This window comes from Centropristis striata, chromosome 1 (assembly GCF_030273125.1).
Source record: "Centropristis striata isolate RG_2023a ecotype Rhode Island chromosome 1, C.striata_1.0, whole genome shotgun sequence".
NCBI classification, from domain to species: Eukaryota; Metazoa; Chordata; class Actinopteri; order Perciformes; family Serranidae; genus Centropristis; species Centropristis striata.
In genome coordinates this window covers 19,252,140-19,277,655 of record NC_081517.1, presented here as the reverse complement: position 1 = coordinate 19,277,655, position 25,516 = coordinate 19,252,140, and the positions used below count along the sequence as shown (strand labels likewise).

The window sequence follows — 25,516 nt, the reverse complement described above, 5'->3', positions numbered from 1 at the left end:
GTTGGACACATGTGCTGCAGTGTTAAAGTTACTCCATGTTTACCAGTAACACTAGACTCTGTGTTGACGTTTTTCCCAGGAAGCAGCACATGCAGTAGGAGTCTTTTTTCCTCTGTGCGCTCAGGAAATATTGCTGACATTAGAGAAAGCAGCTGCTGCAGCGCTTCGCCACAGTCAGGCTCATGTACTCATGCACTGATTGTGTGTTTCTGCAGGGCATGCGTGTGCTGGTGGATGCCCGGGACAAGCTGGGCATCGGCTGGCAGGCCTGCGAGAACGAGAAGCAGGGCATGCTGGTGATGTCGTGGGAGGGGCGCGTGGGCGGCTCGGGGGTGGAGCCCAGTGAGTTTCAGCTGTACGTGATGGCACTGAGCGCGCTCTGGGCGGACGCTGGCATCCAGGAGGCCTACGCAAGACGCTCTGAGTTCCAACTGGTGAGTAGATTAACCCGCAATATACAGTTCCCACCTTTTTATCTCCAAGTTTGTTCCATGCATTGGTTGAGATGCCTGCACTGCTGCAAGAGAAACATGCAATATGCAAGGGAAATATTTAACCCTCCCGTTATGTTTGTTTCTCAGGAACATCAATAATGTTCGTGGCTCAATTTGACCCAGGGCATGGTTAATTATCCAAAAATGTCAGAAACTAAAAAATCCCAATAAACATTATTCCATGAATAACTCCATTACTAACCATTTTTATCAATATTTAGTACAATGGTGTTCTTTAGCTCTCACAGATCAGGTTCAATGAGGACTTGTTTTTCATAAAAAATGCATGTTAAAACTTTTTTAATGTACATTGAAAAGACCTACATATAAAATATAATGGTTTTACATGACATTGAGTTTTTGATCATTTTGTCTTTTTATGAATAAATACTTTTTTTATTTTTTAACTTTGAAATGGGTCAACTTGACCCACAACATAACATAGCATCAATTTTACACATTTCGCCAAAATTATGACTGGCATATTTGCAAATTTCTGGGTTCTCCAGTGGATTATGTTATAAAATTCTAATGACAGCTGCTCACCCAAAACATTCTTTTCTATAATTATGATTCATTCTCATATCCAGGAAAGAAAAATGAGAGAAAAAAGTCAAAAGTTGAAGCCATTCCTGTTTCTACAAGGTTAATGAACTGCCTTTATCAGAAAGTTTTTTAACAATATCAAACCCCCCTTAGACTAACTACAAAGATCTTTCATTTTGTGTTGAAAAGTTTTACCACCCCCTCACATACTAAAGATTTTTATCTGATCTGATTTGTTTTCAGAAGCGAGTGAGAGAAAGACAAACCTAATTTTTATGCTAGTCTAAGACAAATCTCCCCCTGCTCCCACTTTCAAAGTTTGACTCTGAAAGTGTAAACACAGGCTCTTCTGGTCTGTGTGCCTTGGATCTTTTTTGTTTGATTCAAAGGGAAGCGACCCTGTGACAGGAAATAAGAAAAACTATATAGAAACAGTCAATCCTCTCGCTGATGGTCTTGTTTTCTCATGCAGGTCATATAGAGGCATCAAAATCATTACCAGTTAAAAACTCATTGTACCTGCTTTAACCCTCCTGTTATATAAAAATAAATAAATAAATAAAATGAAAATGGTTCTTTTCCCATATTTGCATGTTTATATTACATAGATACTGTTCAGTGGTCAATCTGACCCTGAACAGAAGACGTGACTTAAGTTAATTTATCAACATCACTCCATAAAAGAAAAAAAAGAAAAATGTAAAATAAAATTTTCTAAAACTCAGTGTCATTTTTTAGAACTACTGTATTTATATGTAGGTCTTTTCAATGTACATAAAAAGTCACTTTAAAAAGTGCATTTTTTTAAAGAAAAACGAGTGAATTATCCTCAATGAACCTGATCTGTGAGAGGTGAAGAACACCATTGCACAAAATATTGATTGAAAAGGTTAGGAATGGAGGTAATCACGAAATATAAACAATTTTTATTGGGATTTTTTGGGGTTCTGAGACTTTTGGATAGTTAAGCATTGTTGCTGTTCCTGAGAAACAACCATAACAGGAGGGTTAAAACCTTTAAAAAAGTCCTTGAAGTACTCAAGCAGATCCCACACTCATGTATTCCCTTTGACACTAAATCCTCTCATGGCTGTTATGACATTAAAAAACAGTTTCCAGTTCATTCACTGATCAGGAGTCATGATCAGTCATAGATCACTGGCTGATGCGTCATATTTAATGTGCCAAACATTATCAGATGACCAGTTCGGACTCAGGACTGCCTTCTCTCTGTCTATGTGGTGGCAAAGAAATACAAAAAGTTAACCAACAGGATATTTGTTACCTATCATTCATTTGTGTCTCACTCTCCTGTAAGCTGACAAATTGATTAATAATGCTAAAATAACCTTTAACACAAACAAAAAATATACCCTCATATCCATAAATATTTCCACATCACCTCAGTAACGTCAGCAGTCTGGAGTCGCACGTATCTGCACGGTAACTGATTTACCGCAGCCAGCAGACACAAAGCTAATAACAAGTGCCGCGCTCCAAACTCCAGAGGAAGTAACTGGATAATATCAGAAATGTTTTTTACCTGTCAACTAGAGAAAGAAGTCACAGTGAAGGAGCGCTGCAGCGAGAGAAGCCCGTGGAAGTATTCATTGTTTTTCTGCATAACTTACCTTGCTCATGTTTTTGTGTTTGGAAACTCTCCAAAGATGTAATTATTTTTCTCTTGACTTGAAATGGAGCCGCTGAAGTGGAGCCCTGCGGAGTTTCATCTGCCACGCTACACTGCACCAAACACAACCTGAAACGACTCGCAGACTGCGCTGTCATTCTCTTCCACTTTTAACCCTAATATATTAAACACGTCATTAGACAAAATTAGTGGGTTGCTCAAATCACTGATCCCCTTTTCACTCTATAAGTAGTCACAGTGAGAAAAAACCCATAAAGGATGTTTAAATCAGGATTTTTTTAAGGCACCTTTTCTCAGCCAAATATCAGAGTGAGGTGCTCTTTGAGTTCTGAGGACTTGCAAAACTTATCACAAGGTGACATGACACTTTTTATCAGATTGGATAATTTCATATCGTATCATTTTGGTGGCTGAGAGCTTGTTTCTGCTGTAGTGACACACAGTGGCAGGAGCAGATAAACAGAAGACATATTTTGTTAATATTCAAGTTCATACTTGTGTTTTGTACTAAAACCTGTTAACACACTTTTATTCTCCCTATAATGTCCTTCTCAGTATATTCACTCTCAGTGAGCGTGCAGTCTGCTCTGATTGGTTCGTGTTTCCAGGTCTTCTACATCTGCACTCTCAGCTTCTCTGCACCATCATTGCAGCCGGAGAATGACTGCAACAGCACTGTAGTGGCACTTTCTACTTATATATATATATATATATATATATATATGACAGTTGTGACATCACAGTCTTATAGAAGTCCTTAGGGCATGTTTAAAGACACAGTTTCTGAACACAGACAATCTGCATTTCTCTGTGGATTGCCCGGTAGCTTGCTAGACAATTTCTTTTCACAGTTTCAAATACTTAATCAGAGGAAACTTGTGATTGGTTTGCTCTCTAAAAGTGTCTTTCGTCAGCTAACCGTCACCCTTTACATTCCTGTTCCTGTAATGTTACTGCTTTCACAAGTTGAAAACTCATCAAAAGGTGACATGATTTGTTTTTCTTTTTTTTTTTAAATCAAATAATTAAGACAATTTTATATTGTGTCATTTGGGTGGCTGCGAGCTTGTTTCTGCTGAAGTGCTAGTTTTTGATTTAGGCCAATAAGACATTTACATTTCAGAGTTAAAGCTGATCTAATCAACATGTTAAAATTACAATGGATTAAATGACTGTGTGTGCGTACAACGGGCTCACTGGTAGTGACGAACCCACAGACAGACAAAGTAAGCAACTATCTGGTGAACATCAGGGAGCATTTTGCAACAAGAGAGTCAGATATTTCTCTCAGGAGTTGGTGGAAATGGCTCGATTATGGCAAAAAGCATGACAATTACTTTGGTTAGTATGGCTTATTATAGATGGGGTGGGTTTCTCTTTAAAACACTGAGTTCTAAACCAACAGAGAAGATACTTGTATCATGTGTACTAACTATACTCTCCAAATTTAAGCTACATTTTTGGCAAGGGAAAAACTGTTTTCAAAGGGGTCGCTTGACCTCTGACCTCAACATATCTGAATGAAAAGGGTACCCACGAGTCTCCTCTTTACAGACAAATACCCATTATTATAAGCTAGTGTCTTAATAAAATAAAAAAAGTGGGTAATTTCAAATAATCACAGCAAAATGTGCAATTAATTGGGTTTTTTCTCTGAATTGACAGCTCTTAAACATTATAAAAATAAACTAGACCAGAATTAATTTAATTGAATATGTTGTAGTGCACTGCAACAACCAACTGTAAACTATATTCAATATATTTCAGTCAGTAACTCAGCAGAAACGTGTGAAAGCAGATCGCTGTATGAAAAGAGGCACTCTGGGTTTATAACACAAGACCAAACAAGAGAAACATTGTGAAACAGAATGCAGCACAACAATCATTTTGCCTCAAATATGTGAGGTGATGATCGTTGAAAGCCAGAATCTGAATTGAAAATAAAACAAAATTAATGACCCAGCCTCTAGAACATTGGCCTGACATGACTCTACATTATAATGTGTCAATTCTGAGTTTAAAGCTTGTTGCAGTGACGCCAAGTGGCAACAAAACAATTCATGCAGGTTTAAAGAGATATTGAAATGCTTAATTATAACATATAAAACTGTCCAATTGAAGAAAGAGTAACGCAGGATAGCCTGCAGCTCTTTTGTTTGTGTCTCCTCTTTCTTCGCTCAAACAAACGGAGACTTGTTTAAAGCAGCCACTCACTGTAGTTTACAGATCAATTTGTGAACAACAGAACAGCTGGAGAACCACTTGTTTTTACAAGTTACTCTATAAGTGTCTACAAATATGCGGTGAAGGGCCAGACAGATTGTTAATGACACTTCATGTTTCAACAGAATGTCGTGAGTGATCATTAACCATATTGTCAACATGGTGAATGTCTCAAATTGTCAACATAGCGAACGTCTCACGGCCTCACCAGCTGCTTTTGTTTTCATCAGGCAGTTTGTTTCGGCTGCGTAGCTGCAAGTTCATTCTGTACTTTAGTGGAAGTGACACAGCTGCTCTACTGTCTGTTCAGAGATGTACGTTTGACCTTTTACCTTGTTACACATTTATCAGTGACACAAGTATCTGGAGTCAGACAGAAGCCACTTCCGTCTCCCTCTCACTTAACATACTGTAAGAGTGTGTGAGATGTCAGTGCACAGCTCTGGGTCAGACTGCCGTGTCTTATCTGGAGCCGCTGTATGATAAAGCCAGTGTTGTACAGCTGCACAGGCTCACAGACATCGCTCCGGCTTAAAGGATAAGGCCCGTGATATTCTGGGGTTTTTCTTATTTTTAACAAATTCTAAAAAAGAATGAACAAGTATTGTGTGTGTATCTAAAGTCGGAAACATCTTATTCCTCTGTGCCATTAATCTCTATTGTTGTCAAAAAACTACACTATAAATTCCACTTACACACTCCTACAACAGTCTTTATAGATAAAAAAAAGAAAAGAAGGGGGAGCGGGCAACATATGGAGAAAAAACTCACAATTTTCAAGATTAAAGTCACAAATGTACAAGAAAAACTCACGTATATTTATGAAGAAAAAAACATTATCTGAGGCCCCGTTTACAAAATACGATACGAATACGACAAAATATTTTATTGGAAGTGCCTTTCGTTTAGACGGTGACGGCGTTTTGGGGGCTTAAAGACGCAAAAATCTGAAACCACCTTCCAAAGTGGAAAAGTTAAATACGCTCATACATGCTCCAGTACAGGAAAATAAACAAACGTGGGATTATTTCCATGCGTCAGACCTTCAAGCTGCTCTGGCAGCTCTTATAAAACTTACAGGAGTCTTTCCACCAAATGTACAGGATATGTAGAGATAGTATTAGTGAACAGAGAAGGATCTTTAATTACCTCTATCACATTTTGGATGCAGCAATTCGTCAGAGGCAAGCCAGACGGCTGTGAACGAGACCTGGGAGATCTAGTGGATGGTGGATAACTTTGTGGAAGGAGTATCTGATGAAAATGTGTGGCGTGAAAACTTCTGCATGCCCAAAGATGCTCTTATCGCTTTAAGTGATGCCCCCTGGCATGCATACAATCGAATTTCACACACTTTTGCATCACCGTATGCACGCAGATTTCCTCCCGAAAATGCTCGTCTAAACGAGGAATAAAAAGTGAAGACGCGACGCCACTTTTGCGTCTTCTGTTCAGACCGTCCTCGTGTGAACGGGGCCTGAGATTATAAAGTAATTTTCTCATAAATTTAAACTTGTAAAGAGTTTTTTGGGGGGGAATAATGTCATTATTTTCTTTTTAATTATAAGAATTCCCTAATATGTGCTGTTTTGCCATCCTGCTGTATTTATGTAAAATGTTTTTCTTCTTCAACCTGGGTCTTATGTTCAAAATTCTGGCATTGCTCACTTGCAAGCAATGCTGATTTTGGTCTGACCGCCTCTGTGGTTGATAATTGTGAAATGTTACAACAGCAAAACAAGGTATTTCAGGATAAGCAGCACAAACTTCTCTCCTAACATGTTCGTTTTCTTGAATTTCGTCAAAAGACAATAATGTAAACAAACACTGAGTTTGGCATTACATCAGTCGCCATCTTTGTTCTTTGAAACTGAAAGAGACCATAGACATTGGATCTATGGCTGGATCCTCTATTTTCTTCACAACGAGACAATTATTTAAATAATTAACATCATATTATCTTGAAGAAGACCTGAAACTAGCGACTGAGACCATAATCTTGCCACGAGCATTTTTAAGTAAGATAGATAGGACCGGACTTCTTTTGCAACCGACGGTGTCGCCCCCTGATGGACTTTTGAAAGATTGCAGGCTTAGAGCATGTCATTTTTTCATGTCAATACAAATCACTTCAGTATTTGTTTTGCTGCTCAGACCACTCAGATATTTTCCATAAAATGTTACTAGGTCTTTAATATCGATCCCTGCTCAGGAAATGTTCCTGACTGCATGTGTAATAAGGTCTTATGACCCGTTCTCACATGCACATTTGAAAAACCAACAGGGATTTCCTTGTGGGTCTGTTACTATAAGATGTTCTCAAAAATGCACATTTTTCTCTTGTTTTCCTCCTCTCTACCTTTGCTGATCACTAAGCTTGTTTTCAAAAATGAAAGTATGTTGTAACCCGTTCTAAAGATGTACAACTTCAGAAGGAACAGATATGCTCTGGGGCTGAGTGTCACAGACAGGGAAACTGGAAAGTATTGAGTCATTTGATCTTTTTGTGGGATTTGTTGACAATAAGAGAAATACACTATAACAGCCGCCTTCTTTCCCCTCAAAGTAAGAAAAACCAAAATGTCTACTGTGGAGTAAATGTGCTGAGTTAGATGCTCGCCACCCCCACCCCCAGCTTCTCTCCGCTCTCTGAGAGGTTTTCCGGGGATACCACAGTCAGCTTTTCCCAGGCATGACTGGAGCGGAGCCACAGGCTGACAGGGGGGGAGGAGAGAGAGAGAGAGAGAGAGAGAGAGAGAGAGAGAGTCTGATGAGAGGAAGAAAGAGAAGGAGTGGAAAATTAGAGAAGAGCAGTAAAAGAGAGGTGGAGATAGTGAGAGAAAAACAAACTGAAAGTGAACACATGCAGGGATTTTGTTTACTTGTTCTGTGTTCCCACCACACCCAGATAACACGCAGTTTGATATAGGACATAAACACTAAAAACCTCTGCCTGACGAAAACAAGGCTGTATATCACGCTGTGACGGTAAACTGCTGCTCTTGTCTTCAGCAGCACAGACATCCTGAACAAAGGAGGTATAAGATCAGACTGTATAGGAAACTTTGAAGCCCTGCTAAGATGTAAGGAGTCTATAAATGCTGCAGCACACACACACACACACACACACACACACACACACCACATATGGTCGACTATGAGATTTCAACCTGGTCGTCTCTGCTGCTGCATTTTATGAGTTAACATTAAGCTCGTAGCCTACAGAACAGTATGTAACTTTATCTAGTAGATGTTTACAGAATGGCCAAAATATTTTTCTGTGCGTCCCCACATCTGGATTTGGGTGTTGCATATCCCTTCCTATGAGTCTTCTTTTGGAGCATGTGTGTGTGATGGACTGAACATTTAGCCGTTATTCACCAACCATTGTTTAATAAGAAATTACTTCTTAAAATCCACACCAAAGAGCAAACTTACAGATATTTGAGCACTGACATGTTTGGGTATAATATCTTGTTATTGCATTTTCTTCAATTATACAGGTGTATAACATTATAAGAATCAATTTCAATAATATTTGTATCATTTATATTGTGTTTTTACAAAGCATTAGAGTATTTTTAATTAAACACTGCACATCCACTTCAATTCACATCTTTATGTTATGTAAAATATATTTTTAAAATATTTTCTTTTTTTCCTTTATTGGATAGTAGAGCTGAAGGTAGACACAGATAGGGTAACATGCAGCAAATAGCCACGAGTCAGGATCAAACTCAGGCTGCTGTAGTCAGAACTTGACAAAGTGTGTTTTTTGTGTGCGTTTCAGTTAAATTACCCATCTCAAATTCTGGTGTATATATATATATATATATATATATATATATATAAAATAAAATAGAAACAGGAAACAATTCAACAAGCATTTGGTAGATTCGTGAATAGAGTATTCACATAAAAATAACCAAGAAATGCCATTTCCCAAAAATGATTTGCTTTTTAAATGTAATACTTATAAGCCTTTTGGTTTAAAAAAAGAATGGTTAATGATGGGAATTTTAATGGTTAATGATTGTTATGTTTTTATTTATTTGGAGCTTAAATTGAATTCAAGAATGTAGGACAGGCATATATAAGCAAAATATGCTTCTGTCTGGGCCTTTCCAGTCATTATTAAACCCTCCCGCTTAATTAATTTGTTTATACTGTCGACTATTACTACAGTATTTTTAATAAGTAACACTGGCAGCTGGAAAAAAACAAGCAATTTAAAGATGCCGCCTTGGAATTTTTTAATATTTTTTTTGTGACCAGCTTTTTTCGTTCACTTCCTAGATTATTTTTCTATTGTGTTAGTTACAGCAAGTTAATCCAAATACATATATACATATAATACATCATAGTTTGTAGGGAAACGACTGCAGCAGTCAAACAATCAAGGCACACCCAGTCAGCACACACATATACCTGTAGCCACACACACACACACACACACACACACTGCAGAATGTGAGCTTATTCAGGTCTTTGCTGTAATAAAGCCCCTAATCTGCCCATACACGCCATGAATGGAGACATTCCTCCAGCCTTACTCAATCACACACTCGCACACACACACACACAGACACACACACACACAGACACACACACACACACACACACACACACACAGCTATGTTTCAGTTTTACTAGTTATAGATCTACATTACATGAGACTAAAACTCATCCTTGGCCTAATAAAATACATTTATTTTGATGTTTATTCCGATGCAGCCACTTCATCAGGCTGTTTCGTTTCTGCTGATGGCGTCTAAAGTATCTGTGGAAATGATCTTTGTGTTAGTGTGTGTGCTCACGCGTGTGTGTCCGTGTCTGTCTGTGTTTGCGTATCCCTTCATCTCTGGGAATTCCCCTCTCCCTGCTTTTCCCTCCGAACAGCACCCCCCCTCCCTCCTGTTTGCGTCCAGCTGAACCAATCAGAGTCCCTCGGCTTTGTGTTTCCTTTTGCTGTGACACTGTAGGTCAGCGGCGGGGGTCACGGGGTCACTTCTCACCAACACAGGGGTCGCATTTCCTGGTTGTTAGGTGACATGTCAGGGAGATTGATTAATTTTACAGAAATTAAAAATCTGCAAAGTTTTGAGTTTAAAGAGGAATAATGGTTTACTGTAGTTAGGCCCAATTGTGTGTGTGTGTGTGTGTGTGTGTGTGTGTGTGTGTGTGTGTGTGTGTGTGTAATGTGCTAAAAAGACTGTAACTGGGTTGTGTCTGACTCGCTAATCCCTCCCTCCCCCATGTCTCTCCCCACTGTTTTCACACACACAGCTGTTTCCTGTTGAATGTGTGTGTGTTTAAGTGAGAGAAAGAGGGAGGAAGAGACAGATTCAGCAAAAAACTATTGTCAGAAATTATGAACAAAATTATTTTCATTAGTTTCAGTTTCAGCCCGTTTACAAGAAATCTCACAGAAAAAAACATTTAGAAAATTTGATGCTACTGGTTTGCATTTATTTCCAAAACAGTATTAAAAGTAATAATCATCCTCCTAAAACTTTCTTGAGTTATGTAATTCATTACAGTGAGGATCAGACTGCAGTTAGACCACATTACTGCTCAGCAACAGTGAAGCCATGATGGAAATTAATGTGGACTTGATGTTCACTGTGATGGATTACACAACTGGAGTTTCAAGAATCTGCTATTAGATCTGCAGGTTTCCTCTTAAACACTGGCTGATTGCACTAATTCAATCCCAGTAATTGCAAGATGTTACTATGAGAACTATTATATCTTTATGTCAATGGCTTATGTAAGTGAAATTCTCGTAATGTCTCATAATGTATGATCTCCTGGGGGATTTTATTGGCTGCTGCCTTGTGACGGTTTAGATCATAATCTACTTCTCATCCAGTGTGTTGTACACTTCTCATGCAATTTGTGCCCATTTTTTTGACTTTCAGAAAAAAAAACCTGTACATTTTGTTGGAAATACTTGTCAAGTCTTTGCAGGTTTTATTCATCTTAAATTAAGTCAGATTGTATGCATGCCCCCAATTTGCTGAAGCAGGCAGGTATATCTACAGGGAAGCTAAGCAATGTGCTGCTGTGGATGGGGGCAGTAGCAAATTGTATTTAAGCCACCAAAAAAAAATCTATATCAGTTAAGTTAAGGGAGTCAGCGATCTCTTTTAAGTCTCTTCTTAAAAAATACTTTTATCTGAGAGCTTTTCTTGATTTTACCTGATTTAACTTCCCTTGAACTGTCTTTTAATTGTACAGAATGATGTCATTTTCTAACATTACTTTTATCTGTTGTTTCATGTCGGTTTTTAACTTGTCTTTGTAAAACATTTTGGAATGTGTTTTGAAAAGTGCTCTATAAATAAAGATTATTATTATAAGTGTAAACTCTATTTGGAATATTTATACTGCTTTACCTTGCTGTCAGACAGCGTTTACTTACAGCGTATTGACACCACATTGTTATCTATGTTATCTATGCTCTCTTCAAAGCCACCAGACTCCATTGACAAAAACAGCAAATTTACAGAAGTTGCTGGTCTACTGCTGCCTCGATCTGTTAATTTGTTTCTGTTAAAGTGTGACTTTGGTGTTTTAAAGGGTTGGTTTTGATTAAACAAATTCACACAATAATAAAAACAAAATTCAGAAATCAAGGCAGCCGTAGACCAGAAACTACTGTGTAGTTAGAGATCAAGGTTTTTGTCAAAGGAGTCTGGCGCTTTTAAAGAGAGCATAGGGAGCCTCCAGTTCAAACCCCGAAATCTGAAACAGGGCTGTGTATCGGCAAGGTAAAAATATTCTAAATATTGCATACATTTCAACAAATATTGTTGATTTTTAGGGTGGCTAAAACATTTTGCTTCTCCAATCTAGGGGGGTCTTGACAACTTTCTACTGTAGATAGACTTAGACTTATTCAGCTTTTACTTTTTTTGTGGAAATATCAAGTGCTTTACCTGCTAAATGTACCACTAGGTTCACCAGCTATCTTTCTGCTAAAGTGGATAAGCAGGACACAGAAGGTTTATCAGAAATCTTTCGTTAAAATCAACCTCTGCTGCTGGAAACACGCTTGATGAGAGCAGTTTGTGGGCCAGAAAATCAGCATACAGAAATGCAATGAAGGACAGTAAAAAGATCTGAGGGGAACTACAGAGTTGGGCGTAGCTTTATTACAACAACACAACCTTTTCAATTTACTCATCGCTCAATGATTAATAAAAAAATGCTTAGTGCATTTTTTATAGGACTTTATCACGTTTCTGTGCGGCGAAGCAAACAAGCACACAAAATGTGATTATGAGACAACAAGCTGGTAAAATCATGGGTCATATAAACGCAATGATCTAGTTATGATGTCACTTGAGTTACTTTAGTTCATAATATCGTGCGGTAAGTCAAGCCTGTCCATAAAAGCAGCTTTCAAGCAGCAGCAGAATATGCTACACAAATTATAATGGGACTGATATGATTATGGCTGGTCACATGGTTTCTGTCATTTGTAGCTGAGTGGGGAGAAAGCAGCTTTTGATGTTTTATTAAATCAATAACCACAGTATGACAACTTCCATGACATGTGAATCAAATAAGGAAAAAAATACAAGAAATTAAATTGTACTAATAATCAGATTAAGTGCTTTGATTTGATTATTGGAGTCTTTTAAGTTGGGATATGAAATTTCAGTCAGCAATATGGGTTGTCTGCTTAGGACACAGAGGAAGGGGTCTCCTTCTGAAGGTTTTATTGTGAACTAAGACATAAGTGAGGTGGCAAACTTCAATGTTACCTGAATTAAATTTAACTAATGGAACTAAACTATTCATAACAAGTAGAGGTGGGGAGAAAAAATCATATCGCAATATTTTGTGTGGCAATATGATATCGATTCATGACTGCCAAGTATCGATATTTAGCGTTCCAACGGCCTGTGGTCCAGCAGAATGCTGCTGTTATCCGAAGGCCGTAGTGGGCTCTCTTTTAGGAATGTACTGGAGATAGACTAGTATCGTATGAAACTAGAGGAAAGGAATCTATAGGCACCATGTGTGTCAGGATATCATGCCAGGAAGTTGTCGAAATAACACTGCAAAGTTTGGCTTTTTTTATGTTTCATTCAAAATAATTCAGAGCAGTGAAGCTTAAAGTTGACGAAAGTTTGATAAAATGCTGCAGTTGTTGTCGTCCATACATGTTTGATATCAGTTGAGTTCAGTTTGACTGAAGACTTTGTTGGTCAGTCTGTGGGTTTGACTCTCATTGTGACAAACCCTTTAGGAGACTAGCAGGTGTCTATTAACGCCAATGAGAAATGAGCACAGATTTTAACCAAATTCTTTGCTCCAGAGTCACCAAAGTCAATATTGGAGACCAATGTATTTACAAGCCAAATGTCTTCTAAACATACTGACACTTTAGATGGCATTTTTGGACAGAAGGACAAATCAGGAGAAACATTTTTGTTGCGTTTCCATAGGCTAATTTCGATACGCATTTTGGAGATTTGCATGACAAAGGCTTGATGGAAACACCAAAATTCGAAAAAACTTTCAGAAATGGACATGAAAGTTATTTTAAGCTCTTCCCTACAAACCAGCACAAGCTTTAACACGAAAAGCCCAGTGACGTGTTGAACTTCACTTGAGCCCTTCACACAGTTGCATTTACTTATCTGTAATGTTTTGGGTTTTTTCTGTCTGCAGAGTGAGTCAGTGAAATACTTCCTGGATAACTTGGACCGCATTGGCCAACTGGTGAGTCAGGGTGACTCGTCACATCAACAGTACACTTTGTTTAACGTCACCTCTTTGTGAACTTGTGAGAAAATCTCTCTTTTCTCTTTCTCAGAGCTTTATCCCAAGCAAGCAGGACATTTTGTTCGCGAGGAAGGCGACAAAGGGAATCGTCGAGCACGACTTTGTCATCAAGAAGATTCCTTTCAAGATGGTGGATGTGGGCGGGCAGCGGTCCCAGAGACAGAAGTGGTTTCAGTGTTTCGACGGGATCACATCGATACTCTTCATGGTGTCATCGTCAGAGTACGATCAGGTCAGTCTGATCATCACTTTCTAGACTTTTAAGGCCCCCACACACCGCCCCGACGGGACCCGACGGGACCCGACGGGACCCGACGCCTACGAGCTCTGTCGCCTCTCGTCGGACACAGTCGGGTGGAAAAAATCAGTGAAACACATCACCACCACGACTGCCGACTACACAGCAGCCTGTACGTTCTGCGCTTGCGTGAGATGCAATAAATCTCCCTAACAACGGGTGGCGCTAGTCACGTGACTGTAATCCAAAACATGAAAACAGGAAATGACATAACGGAGAAACCCTAGACGTAACCATAGAGATTAAAAACAAAGCGCACACAGCATTAAGCTTGTAATTAGTTTTGAGAAGACGTTTTGGAGGTTTTGGAGACAAAGCTTTGCTGCAAAATATTCGCTCTCGGACTTGTTCTTGCCCGAAGATAGCAATAAATTAATAGTATCCGCCCCTCCCACACACCGCGCTTATTCGCTAGAGCACCGCAAATCAGATCCGCCCATAGCTAGCACACAGCCAATCAGAGGAGCCGAAGAGTCTACTCTCCCGACGGCCGACGTTTGACGAGGCCCGACAGCTTCACTACCAAACACACCAAACAGACGCGTAACCGACGTCGTCTGACTGTCCCCGACTGTCCCCGACTGTCCCCGATGCCCGACAGTCGGGCCGGTGTGTTCCTGGCTTTAGAATCACCAAGTAGACAAGAAAACATCAGAGAGACACACTTGAAAGCTCCACAAAGCTCTCTTTGTCGTCGGCTCAGGAAACTCGATTGTTCCCTCAGTCGTGGCTCCGATTCAAATCGACAGTCATATGATGACGACTGAATTGTTAATTGGCAATTGGCGCTCGGATAAAACCTGAAAAAACAAACAAAAGATAATTGTGTGTGTGTGATTCCAGGTCCTGATGGAGGATCGGAGGACAAACCGTTTGGTGGAGAGCATGAACATATTCGAGACGATCGTCAACAACAAGCTCTTCCTCAACGTGTCCATCATCCTCTTCCTCAACAAAACAGACCTGCTGGTGGACAAGATTCGCACGGTGGACATACGCAAGAACTTTCCAGAGTTCAGAGGAGATTCACACCGGCTAGAGGACGTACAGGTACACACACCCGACACACACACACACACACAGACAGACAGACACATACACACACACACACACACCCCCGAACTCACACTCACTCACTCACTCACACATACGCACATACACACACACCAATCCAACTCGCACACACACACACACACACACACACACACCCGAACTCACACACACACACACACACACCCCAGCTCAAACTCACACGCACAAACACACACTGATACAACACACAAACACACACTTATACAACACACACACACACACACACACACACATGCGTGCACACACACACACACACACACACACACACACAAATCAAAACAAAGACAGCAAGTGTGTGTTCCAGTTGGACGCTCAACCACAAAAAAAAACAATCAAAGTAAAAAATCAGTTCAAAAGTAGGAAAAAGTAGCACACCATTGAAGCAATCAATCCCTCAGTTTGCATTTCTCTATAGGAAAGATGTTTTGGATTATTACTTCCTCTGAAGAGACAAAGGAAAGATGGTTGGCCAAGATGTTTTTGGATCCTAAGGCTCAGCACTTTGGTCACAACAGACGCTACACACATTTACAACTTCCATACTGTGATAATCTGTCACTTTAAATGTGTGTTTACATGCAGCTGGTCATTCTATTGCTTGGGATCCACTTCTTACTGATTTAAAATGAGGCTTACTGACTTTTTAAGGATGTGTGTTGGTAGGGGTTGACACAGTGCCATCAGAAGAGAAAAGACAGACTGTGCAGTGAGAGTGCATAGCTTTTCCTTTCAGTGCAAACGTGTCTGAATTTTATAAAAATTAAAATGTGCAGCTCTCGGATTAAAATGTTCTGAATGTGAGGATGTATTGCTGCTTATTATAATCTTTCTCCTTTACCCTCCTGATTCTTTCTCTGTCAGAAGTCTTTGTCATGCATACATGTAAAACGCAGATTAGAAACCTGGTATACCCGGCCAAGAATTTGACTTTCTTCAGGAATAAATCTATCTGAGGGAACCAGGTTTTGTCTAATCCAGAAACTCATATGCAAGAAATCAGTTTATAGTAGAAAGCCACCTGTCACCTGGTTACTAAAGTGTGCTGCTCTGCTCCCTCCAGGCATTCCTGGTGCAGTCGTTCAGCCGTAAGAGGAGAAACCGAGGGAAGCCGCTCTTCCACCACTTCACCACTGCAGTAGACACAGAAAATATCCGATTTGTCTTCCACGCCGTCAAGGACACCATCCTGCAGGAAAACCTCAAAGATATCATGCTGCAGTGACCTTCACGCTGCAGACGACGACTTCTCTGACTGTTAACTGTGAAACCAGCCATGAATCCAGGGCCTGGAGGACACTACAGCCCTAAAGTGCATATTAACACTGACCTGTGGAGCACTCTGTGGATTTTAACTGAACCTGTGGAGCCCTGAAGGGACTCCGGACCCGTCAGCCCCTGTGGAAACTGTGAGGGTCACAGAGGACGAGACCCTGCATTTAACCTGTATAAATGTGTGTATGCTGGAAAAGACAGTCACCTTCTTGTAGTTCTTAAGTGTTCTCGTCCTCATACACAGGTTAGAAAATGGTTTTAAAAAAAGAAAAAAAATTGAGAAAAGCACCAATTACATGAGCACTGAAAGTGTTTTTTTCTCAGATGTATATATATATATATATATATATATATGACTAATGACAACCCTGTCACTAAACCTAAACGTCACACTGCTGCCGGTTGAAATGAGCAAGAAGCGGGAGGGGAAAAGGGAGGAAAGACAGAAAGATTAGGAGAAGCGAGCTGAAGAATGCTTTGTGCTAATGTCCATGTGACGGAGGGAGAGGGGTGAGGGTTTGGGCTCATACTGGTCATATGCTGTGTTATGTGATAAGGTTGCACAAGTGTTCCTGTCAGTGAACTTTAACAGAGGGAAGAGATGAGTCTCTCTCCTATGCTGCCTCTTCCTCTCTGTCTTTACCTCTCCTCCTGCCCTGCTCGTGTTTATTCCTCCTTCCGCCATCACACGAGAGAAGAACAGCTGCCGATAACAAGTCTTATCCCTCTCGTCCCGTAACTCTCCTCTCCTCCTCGGCACAATAGACAGCTTGTTCGTCTAGAAAGTCAAATTAGAGACTCTCTTTACACAGAAACACACATCTCCTGGTCTTGCATGAATTATGGTTCATCTCTTTCTTCTATTTCCCACCACCATCCCAGCAGACGTACCACAATCGACTCGACTTAACTTGAAGCATATTTTAAACACCCACTTTTCAAGAAGGCTTCGGTTTACGGTTTCACTACTCGTTTCTTTGTCCCGTACACAGCAGAGGTTGACGGGGTTGAACTCTAAATGACCTTATTCACATGTTTTCAGTGGCCATTTTGGACTTCTGTAGCTGTCAGGGTGGGAAGTCTATCTATACGAAAACAAGTCCAGCAAACCAGACTGAACAAAAACACAGATGATACACATTGGGCCTCATGCAGCAACATTTTCTCCCAAAAGAATAAACAAAAAAAGTCAACTCCAGATGCACCAAATGCTCTTAACTATAATCTATAATAATATTAATTAGATTTTTTTTTTTATTCATGCATTTTTTTATGTTTCTTAAATTTAAAACATAAGTTTCCTTGCATTGGACAAACAATTTGTGTGAGCTGGACTGTGAAAATAAGATGTTTTTGTCCATCTTGGTAAGAGTGCTCTCCATCGCTCCAAAATAAGAAAACATGGGTGGATTCCCAGAAATCAATGGTGCTTATAAGATAAGAACAAATTGTTGACACAAAAAAAAACAAGACGACACTCATGCATGTATCGTTTCCTGCATGGGGACCAATGACTTTCTTTCCATCACAGTTTGATATTTTCTGTATCATCCATTCTTATAAAGTTTGTTTTATAAAGTTTGTTTTATAGTAAGTTAAACCATCGGATAGGTCTGGTGCTGCAATTGATAAAAAAGTAAATTATTTGTCATTTATCAAGCAAACATGCTGGTTCCAGCCTCTCAAATGTGACAGTTTGCTGTTTTTCCCGCTACATAATTGTGAATTTATTGTATTTGAATTTAGTATATTTGGCAAGGCGGTTAATTTAAAGAAGTCACTTTTGGTTTAGGAAATTAGGTGTCACTATTTTCTGACATTTTTAAAGCTGCACTAGTGGACATTTCTATGTAAACAATGACTGTGAAAGGGGTCATTGGTAGTGATGAACACACAGGGAATTATCACTCGACTCTGCAGCGTCTTTAGGTTCATTGTTTTGGCGACTCAGCAGGCAGCTGTTTGCAGCAAAAATGCTCTGATAAACCCACTTTACACTACAGACAGATTAAGCAGCTGAACATAGTGGATCTTCTAGCAGCTAAAGCATCAGATATTTCTCTCAGGAGTTGGTGGAGACCAAAAACAGAGCTAAAAGGGGAGTAAATATTGCTTTTACATTCATTAGGTGACCATAAACAAATTAATATTAGTCTGTGTCTGATGTACTGATATGCAACTTTTCTAATTCGCTCATCAACTTTTTATGGTAGTAAAAATACACTCAGTGGCTACTTTATTTCATACACCTGCTTGTTAAGGAATGTTTCAAGCACCGGGTTGAATGTTGGGTGCAGAGATGGCTCCTAACCAGCATTAGAAAGGTGTACCTAATAAAGTGACAATGTAGTGTTTGTCAATGTTGTGTTTACAGCTTTTTGTGTTGCCCCCTGTTGGCCATAAAAAAAAACCCCAATAACTAAGAGATTAATCACTAATGATAGCTACACCCTTTCACTATAGAGAGGAAATGAAATGACATATTGTTGTAGGTTGAACCGGAAGTTAGCATGTTTTCTGCGTTTTGTTCGCAGGGTAATCTTCATAAATAAACCACCACTTTATGATTTTTGAAGCGTTTATGCAGCCGATAGAAGTAAAAAAGCTAACATTATGCTATAGTGAACTACTTCACGGTTGCATGACTTGAACGCCACTACTGTTAGCTTAAGACTCTCTCAGACAAGCTAACTAGCCGTTTTGACAAGCTAGCGAAACCGTAGCCTGATAAATTGTTTATTAACCTTATCTACAATCTACAAGAGTTTGCAAAAGCACTGAAAAACACGACTAGAGGCTGTAAGGTGGACTAGTGAGAGAGTTCCTGTCCTTGTCGACGTGACGCGTGATGACGTTTTATGTCCCCGACAACCACTGTAGTGTCATTTAGCCCCTTGTTAGCATCCACCTTTTTAAGGACACGTAAAAACTACAAAATTCACAAGTGGTGGTGTTCACTAATGTATTTTATGTCGTACAACAAAACACAAACATTTCTTCGAACATTATTTACAGAACCATGTAAAATTCTCATTGAGTTTGAGAGGATGACCTCAGGGTGCTAACATGCTTACCTACTTTCCTAGTTTAAGAACTCATCCCTTGGGCGCCCTATTTAAAAACATTTTAAAAAGAAAGAAAATCAGGCCAGTAGTTTTTCTGTAATCCTGCTGACAAACAAACTGAAAAATAACCTCCTTGGCGGAGATAATAATCACCAGTTGCAGCCCTATTTCAGCTGGTAATGTAGCATAAAGAAAAAGTCCTGTTGCGATGGTTACTTACAGTTTAATATACCTTGCGCACTGATTTATGATGGCGGTTAAACTGTTAAAGCAGAACTCTGTCTGAGACGTCTCGTTATGTGATTTTAATGGAAACGGACCAGCCAACCAGAAACAACTATCTTTAAACTCCTTTCACACCTCATATTCCTTCCTTGAATCCTTTAAAATCAGTTTCCTTCTCACATGTTGTCAAGCGGAGAAACTATGAAATGAAAATGTTGATTTGATCGCTAACGTTTGCATGATTTGGTACGCAGCAGTAGGACACAGCTGGGCTGCTCCTCCCACCCTGAGTATTAAGTCCAAATGGCCTTGAGGGGAATGAGGCGAGTCATGAGCACTTCCACACGCCTTATTATAATACTGTATTAAACTGTCATTTGTATGTGTTTGTGTGTGTTTGCATAGTGACTTTTTGTGCATGTTCATACATCCTGTAAATAGAATACTGTAAGTATTTGACTGACACTGTGTGTAACGTGGTAACCTTACAATACAAACACCACTCTGTCTAACAGTATCACTGTACCTGTAAACGTTGCTGTAACATTTGTCGTTAACTAACCTACCTTTTCCACTCACAAAAGTTTTTTTTTAATTTGTAAGTGTCGTCATTGCACTGGATGCGTCCGAGAGAAATCAACCAGAAAGACTTAAAAAAAAATTTAAAAATAAAAAAATGTCTGGGAAAATGAGACAAATTAACAGACGGCAGACTTTTTTTAAAAAGGCAAGCAAGGATGAGAAGAGGGACGTCTTCTGCTTTTGTTTTTTGTTTCCCAGTGCCTTGGCTCTGTGCTCTGTGGTGAAATACACTGCCATTTGCTGACATGCTGTTTCTTTATTTTCTCAGTGTGGACGTCTGTGTGTGTTTGAGTGTGTGTACGGCAAAGCAAGAGGTCACAACCCTCTGCGTTGGAAAGGGAAAAGTGGTAGAAAGATTTGCAGAGATGTGGGAATTGAGGGATGTGGCGCAGGATTAAAAAAAAAAGTTTTGAGTTCATGAAGGAACTGAAAACATGAATGTCCTGGGGCAGTTTTCTGAACATGAGAAGCCTTCTTGCAATCCAGAAAGCTGAGAGTTGATAAGTAATGTCATACTGATGTATAGCCTGGAGGCTAACCGTAGGCTTTCATTTCACATAATGTAATATGAAGCTCATCAGCGAGAGCTATCAGACCGCTGGGCATAACAGTGAAGCTCAAGTTGAGCGATATCTCCGTTACCCAGCAGAGTCTGACCTTTGCTTTGGCTTTTAATCAGAGGAGCTCTGATACATAACAGACTGCGAGTCTCAAGAGAGAGGGAGGGAGCCCAGAAACAACTAGAGCAGAGTTTTAGCGTTGTTTTAGAAATCTCTAGATTTATTTACACAGGAAGTGAGTAGAATGTAATTCAAGGTCCACACACACACACACATACACATGTGACAACTGGGTCTCTGCAACCAAAAAAGACCGAAATGACCCTGTGAATGGGAAGGCACCGACTGGGGGAGGGACAGACAAAGGGAGGAAGAGAGAATACAAGAAAAAGTAAGAGGATAGAGGGAGGGAGGAGGGAGAGAGGTCATGTTTCCTCTGTTGAGCCCACTTCCTGTCCTGATCCCAAAATGGAGAGACTGTAAGAACGACATCCCTCTGCGTGTTTCGGTCTCCCCCTCCCTCCCTCTAACACACACACACACACAAACACACACATCACAGAAACCCAAACCAGCCTCCCGCGGTATCCTACAAAGGAGATGAGAGGAAAAAGCAGGGAGCAGAAAAATATATCCCCAGTGGTCTCTGAAACATAGGAAGCCTTCGTTTATAGAGGCAGAGAGGCGCAGGACATTTTGTCCTCAAGTTGCACCACAAAGTGTATGTGTTGTGTGTGGCTTGTACATGTGTATGTGTGTGTGTTTATAGAGTTCAATAGATATTATAGTTGTTAACAAAACATCATAGCAGGATACTTTATTCAGTGTGTTTTCCTGATTTTAATCAAAATGTTCTCGTGGGTCCTAAGGAATTTATTCAACATTTTAGATGTTACAGTATATAGGGTTATTGTAAAATTGAAATGTAATCATATTTAATTGAAATCAACTTTATCGCTTAACAAGCACAAATGGCAACTTGCAACATAATTAAAACCTTTTTACATATTTTCTAACGTTAATTGTTCCTGTGCTACTGAGTCATTAACGGCATAATTTGTTTCTGTGTGGAAAAGATTCTTTTGGATGTAAAACTGCTTTTACACATAGAACTAAATATTCAATATAACCTCAAATAAGGCTGGGTAACAATATAAATAAAAAGACCATAAAAAGTAGTTTTTTTTCCTATATTGTATCCCAATGTAGAAAACAAACAAAAAGAAGCTATTTAGGATGATGGAGTATGGAGTATCCCAAAATAGGCCTTTACATTCCCTTATTGCCATTTTAATTATAGTATAATTATGGTTGTTATTGTTAGGTAAGTTAACAAACTTTTGATTTAAGAAAATAATTGATGGACTGAAAAAATGATTGATGGATTAATCATCTAATGGAAGAAATAATTGATAGATTAATCAACAAAAAAAGTTATCTTTAGTTAAAGTCCTACAATCTATACGAGCCACACCTTTTTCCAGCACATGGCAACTGCCTTACACCACCTTTGTAACCACCTAGTAGCCATACAAACCACAAAGTTATACCCTAAAAAACCAATCACATTCACCTTGCAACTTATTATAAACATACCTGCAAACATTCCAAAGACCACTGAAATTGTCTACTAACCACCCGTAAAAACACTAAATTAACCATCACAAACAACATTTCTGCGGCACTGCATGTCGTACCAACCACTTTGAATCACAGACAACCACCTAGCAAAAGCAAGTTAACACCTTTGTAGTCAGGTGGGAGTGGATTGCTTAGTCAGCAAGTTCACACACACATAGACTTTCTGTATTTCTAATCTGTGGTCTAACAGATAATTGACTGTAAGTGTTATTTTAGAGGAATAAAACGATAATTAGATGGAATTAAGAAATGTATGTAGACTAGTGGAGTGTACGCAGATCTGAGCGCCACCACACTATACCTTATCTGTACGGCTGTGTGTGAATGAGTGTGTGCGAGAGTCTGAGTGTGTATTTGGCTGCGCGAGTGAATTTAGTCTCATGACTCTGGTTAAGTTGATGTTTCCCTAAGGCGGTTTTGATTGGACCTACAGCTGAACTCTGATATTTAATAATGAGCCAAATACTCCCTCGGTTTCTGCTACTCCACACACACACACACACACACACACACACACACACACACACACACACACACACACACACACACACACACACACACACACAGTGAGATAACCCAACGATTGAATCATACAGTGCAATATAAACAACTAGTGGTAATTAGCTGATGATTTGGCCGTGACACATCACTGGACCGCGGGCCACCACGTCATTAAACCACTTCTGTTTTAGTTCACACTGACAGTGGAATTAACTTTGTGGTGTCTGGCATCTTATCTGCACTGCAGGACATGTTTTCTCTGTTGGTGCAGAGCCTTGAGGGCAGATTGTTTGTTAATCAGGGGAGATGAGCACAACAGATAGATGATGATAAACAAAACTACACACGCACAGTTATATAATATTAAAACCTTTAGTTTGTGCCTCTTGTAGCGATTGAATAGCACTTATGTAATAAACTTATCAAATTGCTAAAACCCTCTGTTTGTCCATCTCTGCCTCAAAACTTTCATGCCTTACAAGAAAGGTAGCTGTCGCCCTCTGGTGGTATAAAAGAAGTATTGCAACATTTCTACTGTGTTTATATTCAACTTTTATCTTCTAACTCAAAAGATTTTTCTCAAAAGATTTTTTTATGTGTCCTCATGAATTCAGATTTACACATTGCAGTTGTAACCAAACAAACCAATTAGAAGAAGGACCCTTTTCTTGGGATAAAGTACAATTAAAATGTCCCTACATTTAAAAAAAAATAAATCTTATTTTTATGTCCCACCTTTACTTTACTGACTTGTATCTGTGCAAAGATAGTCACTAGAGGTATTCCCACATGTTTCCACTGAAGGGGGAGATATCTGTACAGATTAGGGTTTGGGACAAGTAGGAGAAAAAAATAATGAGAGGAGGATTTTCTTTTCATTATGCAGTTCCAGAACAAAGTCGAAATGACGAGAATAAAGTGGAAATGTCGAGAATGAAGTTGAAATACAATTTTGAGAAAAAGTTGAAATGACGAGAATAAAGTCAACTTTTTGTGTTTGGTAAAGTTGTAAAGATATTAACAGATTTGATGTTACTTTGTCAATAAGTCACCAGGGGAACATTGTTTTCAGAGAAACAACATGTCTATCCAAACAGTTAGCTCAAGGTCATAAAATAAGCAATTACAACAATATTTAATGGTGTAATAGTACTAAAATCCCCCTACATATAAATGAGCTATTCTTAGTAGTAGGCTACAACAACTATTGTTTTGGGGAAATCTGCTTTTATGTATGTGATTTCTTAGACATATATTAGACGTATTGAGGAAAATCACATTGTAGCTTGCAGTCTACTTTACCGAACTCAAAAGGTTGACTTTATTCGCGTCATTTTGACTTTTTTCTCAAAGTGCATAATGATTTTTTCCCCCTCCCTTATTATGTTTTTCTCCTACCTGGCCCTAATCCTCTTCCGTAGATCTATGCATTTACCCACAATGTAAGATTTAAATATACACCAGTGTTACAGATTAACAAGTGACCCGGTGAACTGGTGCCTTTAAGCCAAATGTGCCTGTGTTAGTTGCAGCATCCAATGAGAAAAGGGAGGAGAATAACATTACGTAGCTGTCCCTTTTCTTAGTTCTTCATTAAAAAGTAAAAATATATCTTTGGAGTCTAGAAGGTAAAACGATGTTTAGTCGTGGATGCATTTGGCTGAAAGTTAACAGGGTCACTTGTAAATCCGTAACACCGAGAAAGCTACATTAGGTACTTCGCTACTTTGACAAGCTAACAAAAGCTGTAAAAGAAACCTAAACCCCCATCATGTAGTGGGCTGGTCCTTACAGAGAGGTAAACACACTCTTTTTTTGCAAATATTACCACTGATTCTGTGTCAGTCACTTCAAGTAACAAGCTAACAAACAATATAAACAAGCTAAATTATGCTAACCGCACATCTGCTAGTCGCCAATTTTGGTGCACAACACACTCCTCATCTTATCAGAAGAGTACAATCTGCATGGAGATTGTACTCTGACTCACACACAGATTCTGTGTGAGTCAATCATACAGCTCAGCATGTGTCTGACATGTAAATCTTAATTGGAACATATTTTATTCTCTGTTCCCAACAGTAAATGTGTGACCTGTCATCACATCTAGGTCAGCCTCTTTCATGATAAAAACTGAATCATGAGGTAATTATTGTTCAGCAGCAATTAATGGGTTTTTAGTGAATGTAATACCTGCTCCTACGGTTTTTAACAGCTGGCTAATTGCTCATATATTTACAGACTTTACCGCCAGGAGGGAACGTACGCTCAGATTGTGTTAAAATCTGTTGTTTTCTGGTGTTGAGGGAAATAAAAAATCAGATTTCAAATGTCAGGTCTCACGTAGCGTAATTAATGTCTCCATCATTACTAATGCATCATTTACCCTTTAAATTACATGCAAACACCATTATTCTCTCACTTGTCTATCAACACTAACAGCAGGAGGTTTTCTTCTCCACTTGGCTTTATGAAGAATAAAATCAGCTGCAATTAGGTGAGACAACTAATAGTACACACTCTGCATTTAAGCATTTTATTTTTAATTTATCCCGTTCTGTCAAATC

The 25,516-nt window shown here is 39.2% G+C and overlaps 1 protein-coding gene across 1 annotated transcript in view; it reads left to right on the top strand.

Annotated features, from left to right (window-relative positions):
• gna12a (guanine nucleotide binding protein (G protein) alpha 12a) overlaps positions 1–20,491 on the top strand; it is a 31,181-nt gene extending 10,690 nt beyond the window's left edge. Inside the window, exons 2-6 of the mRNA XM_059333921.1 lie at positions 216–434; positions 13,600–13,650; positions 13,745–13,945; positions 14,855–15,061; positions 16,164–20,491. Coding sequence (XP_059189904.1) covers positions 216–434; positions 13,600–13,650; positions 13,745–13,945; positions 14,855–15,061; positions 16,164–16,325 — 840 coding nt within the window. The 3' untranslated portion in view covers positions 16,326–20,491. The remainder of the gene's footprint in view (positions 1–215; positions 435–13,599; positions 13,651–13,744; positions 13,946–14,854; positions 15,062–16,163) is intronic.
• The last annotated feature ends 5,025 nt before the right edge of the window (positions 20,492–25,516 follow it).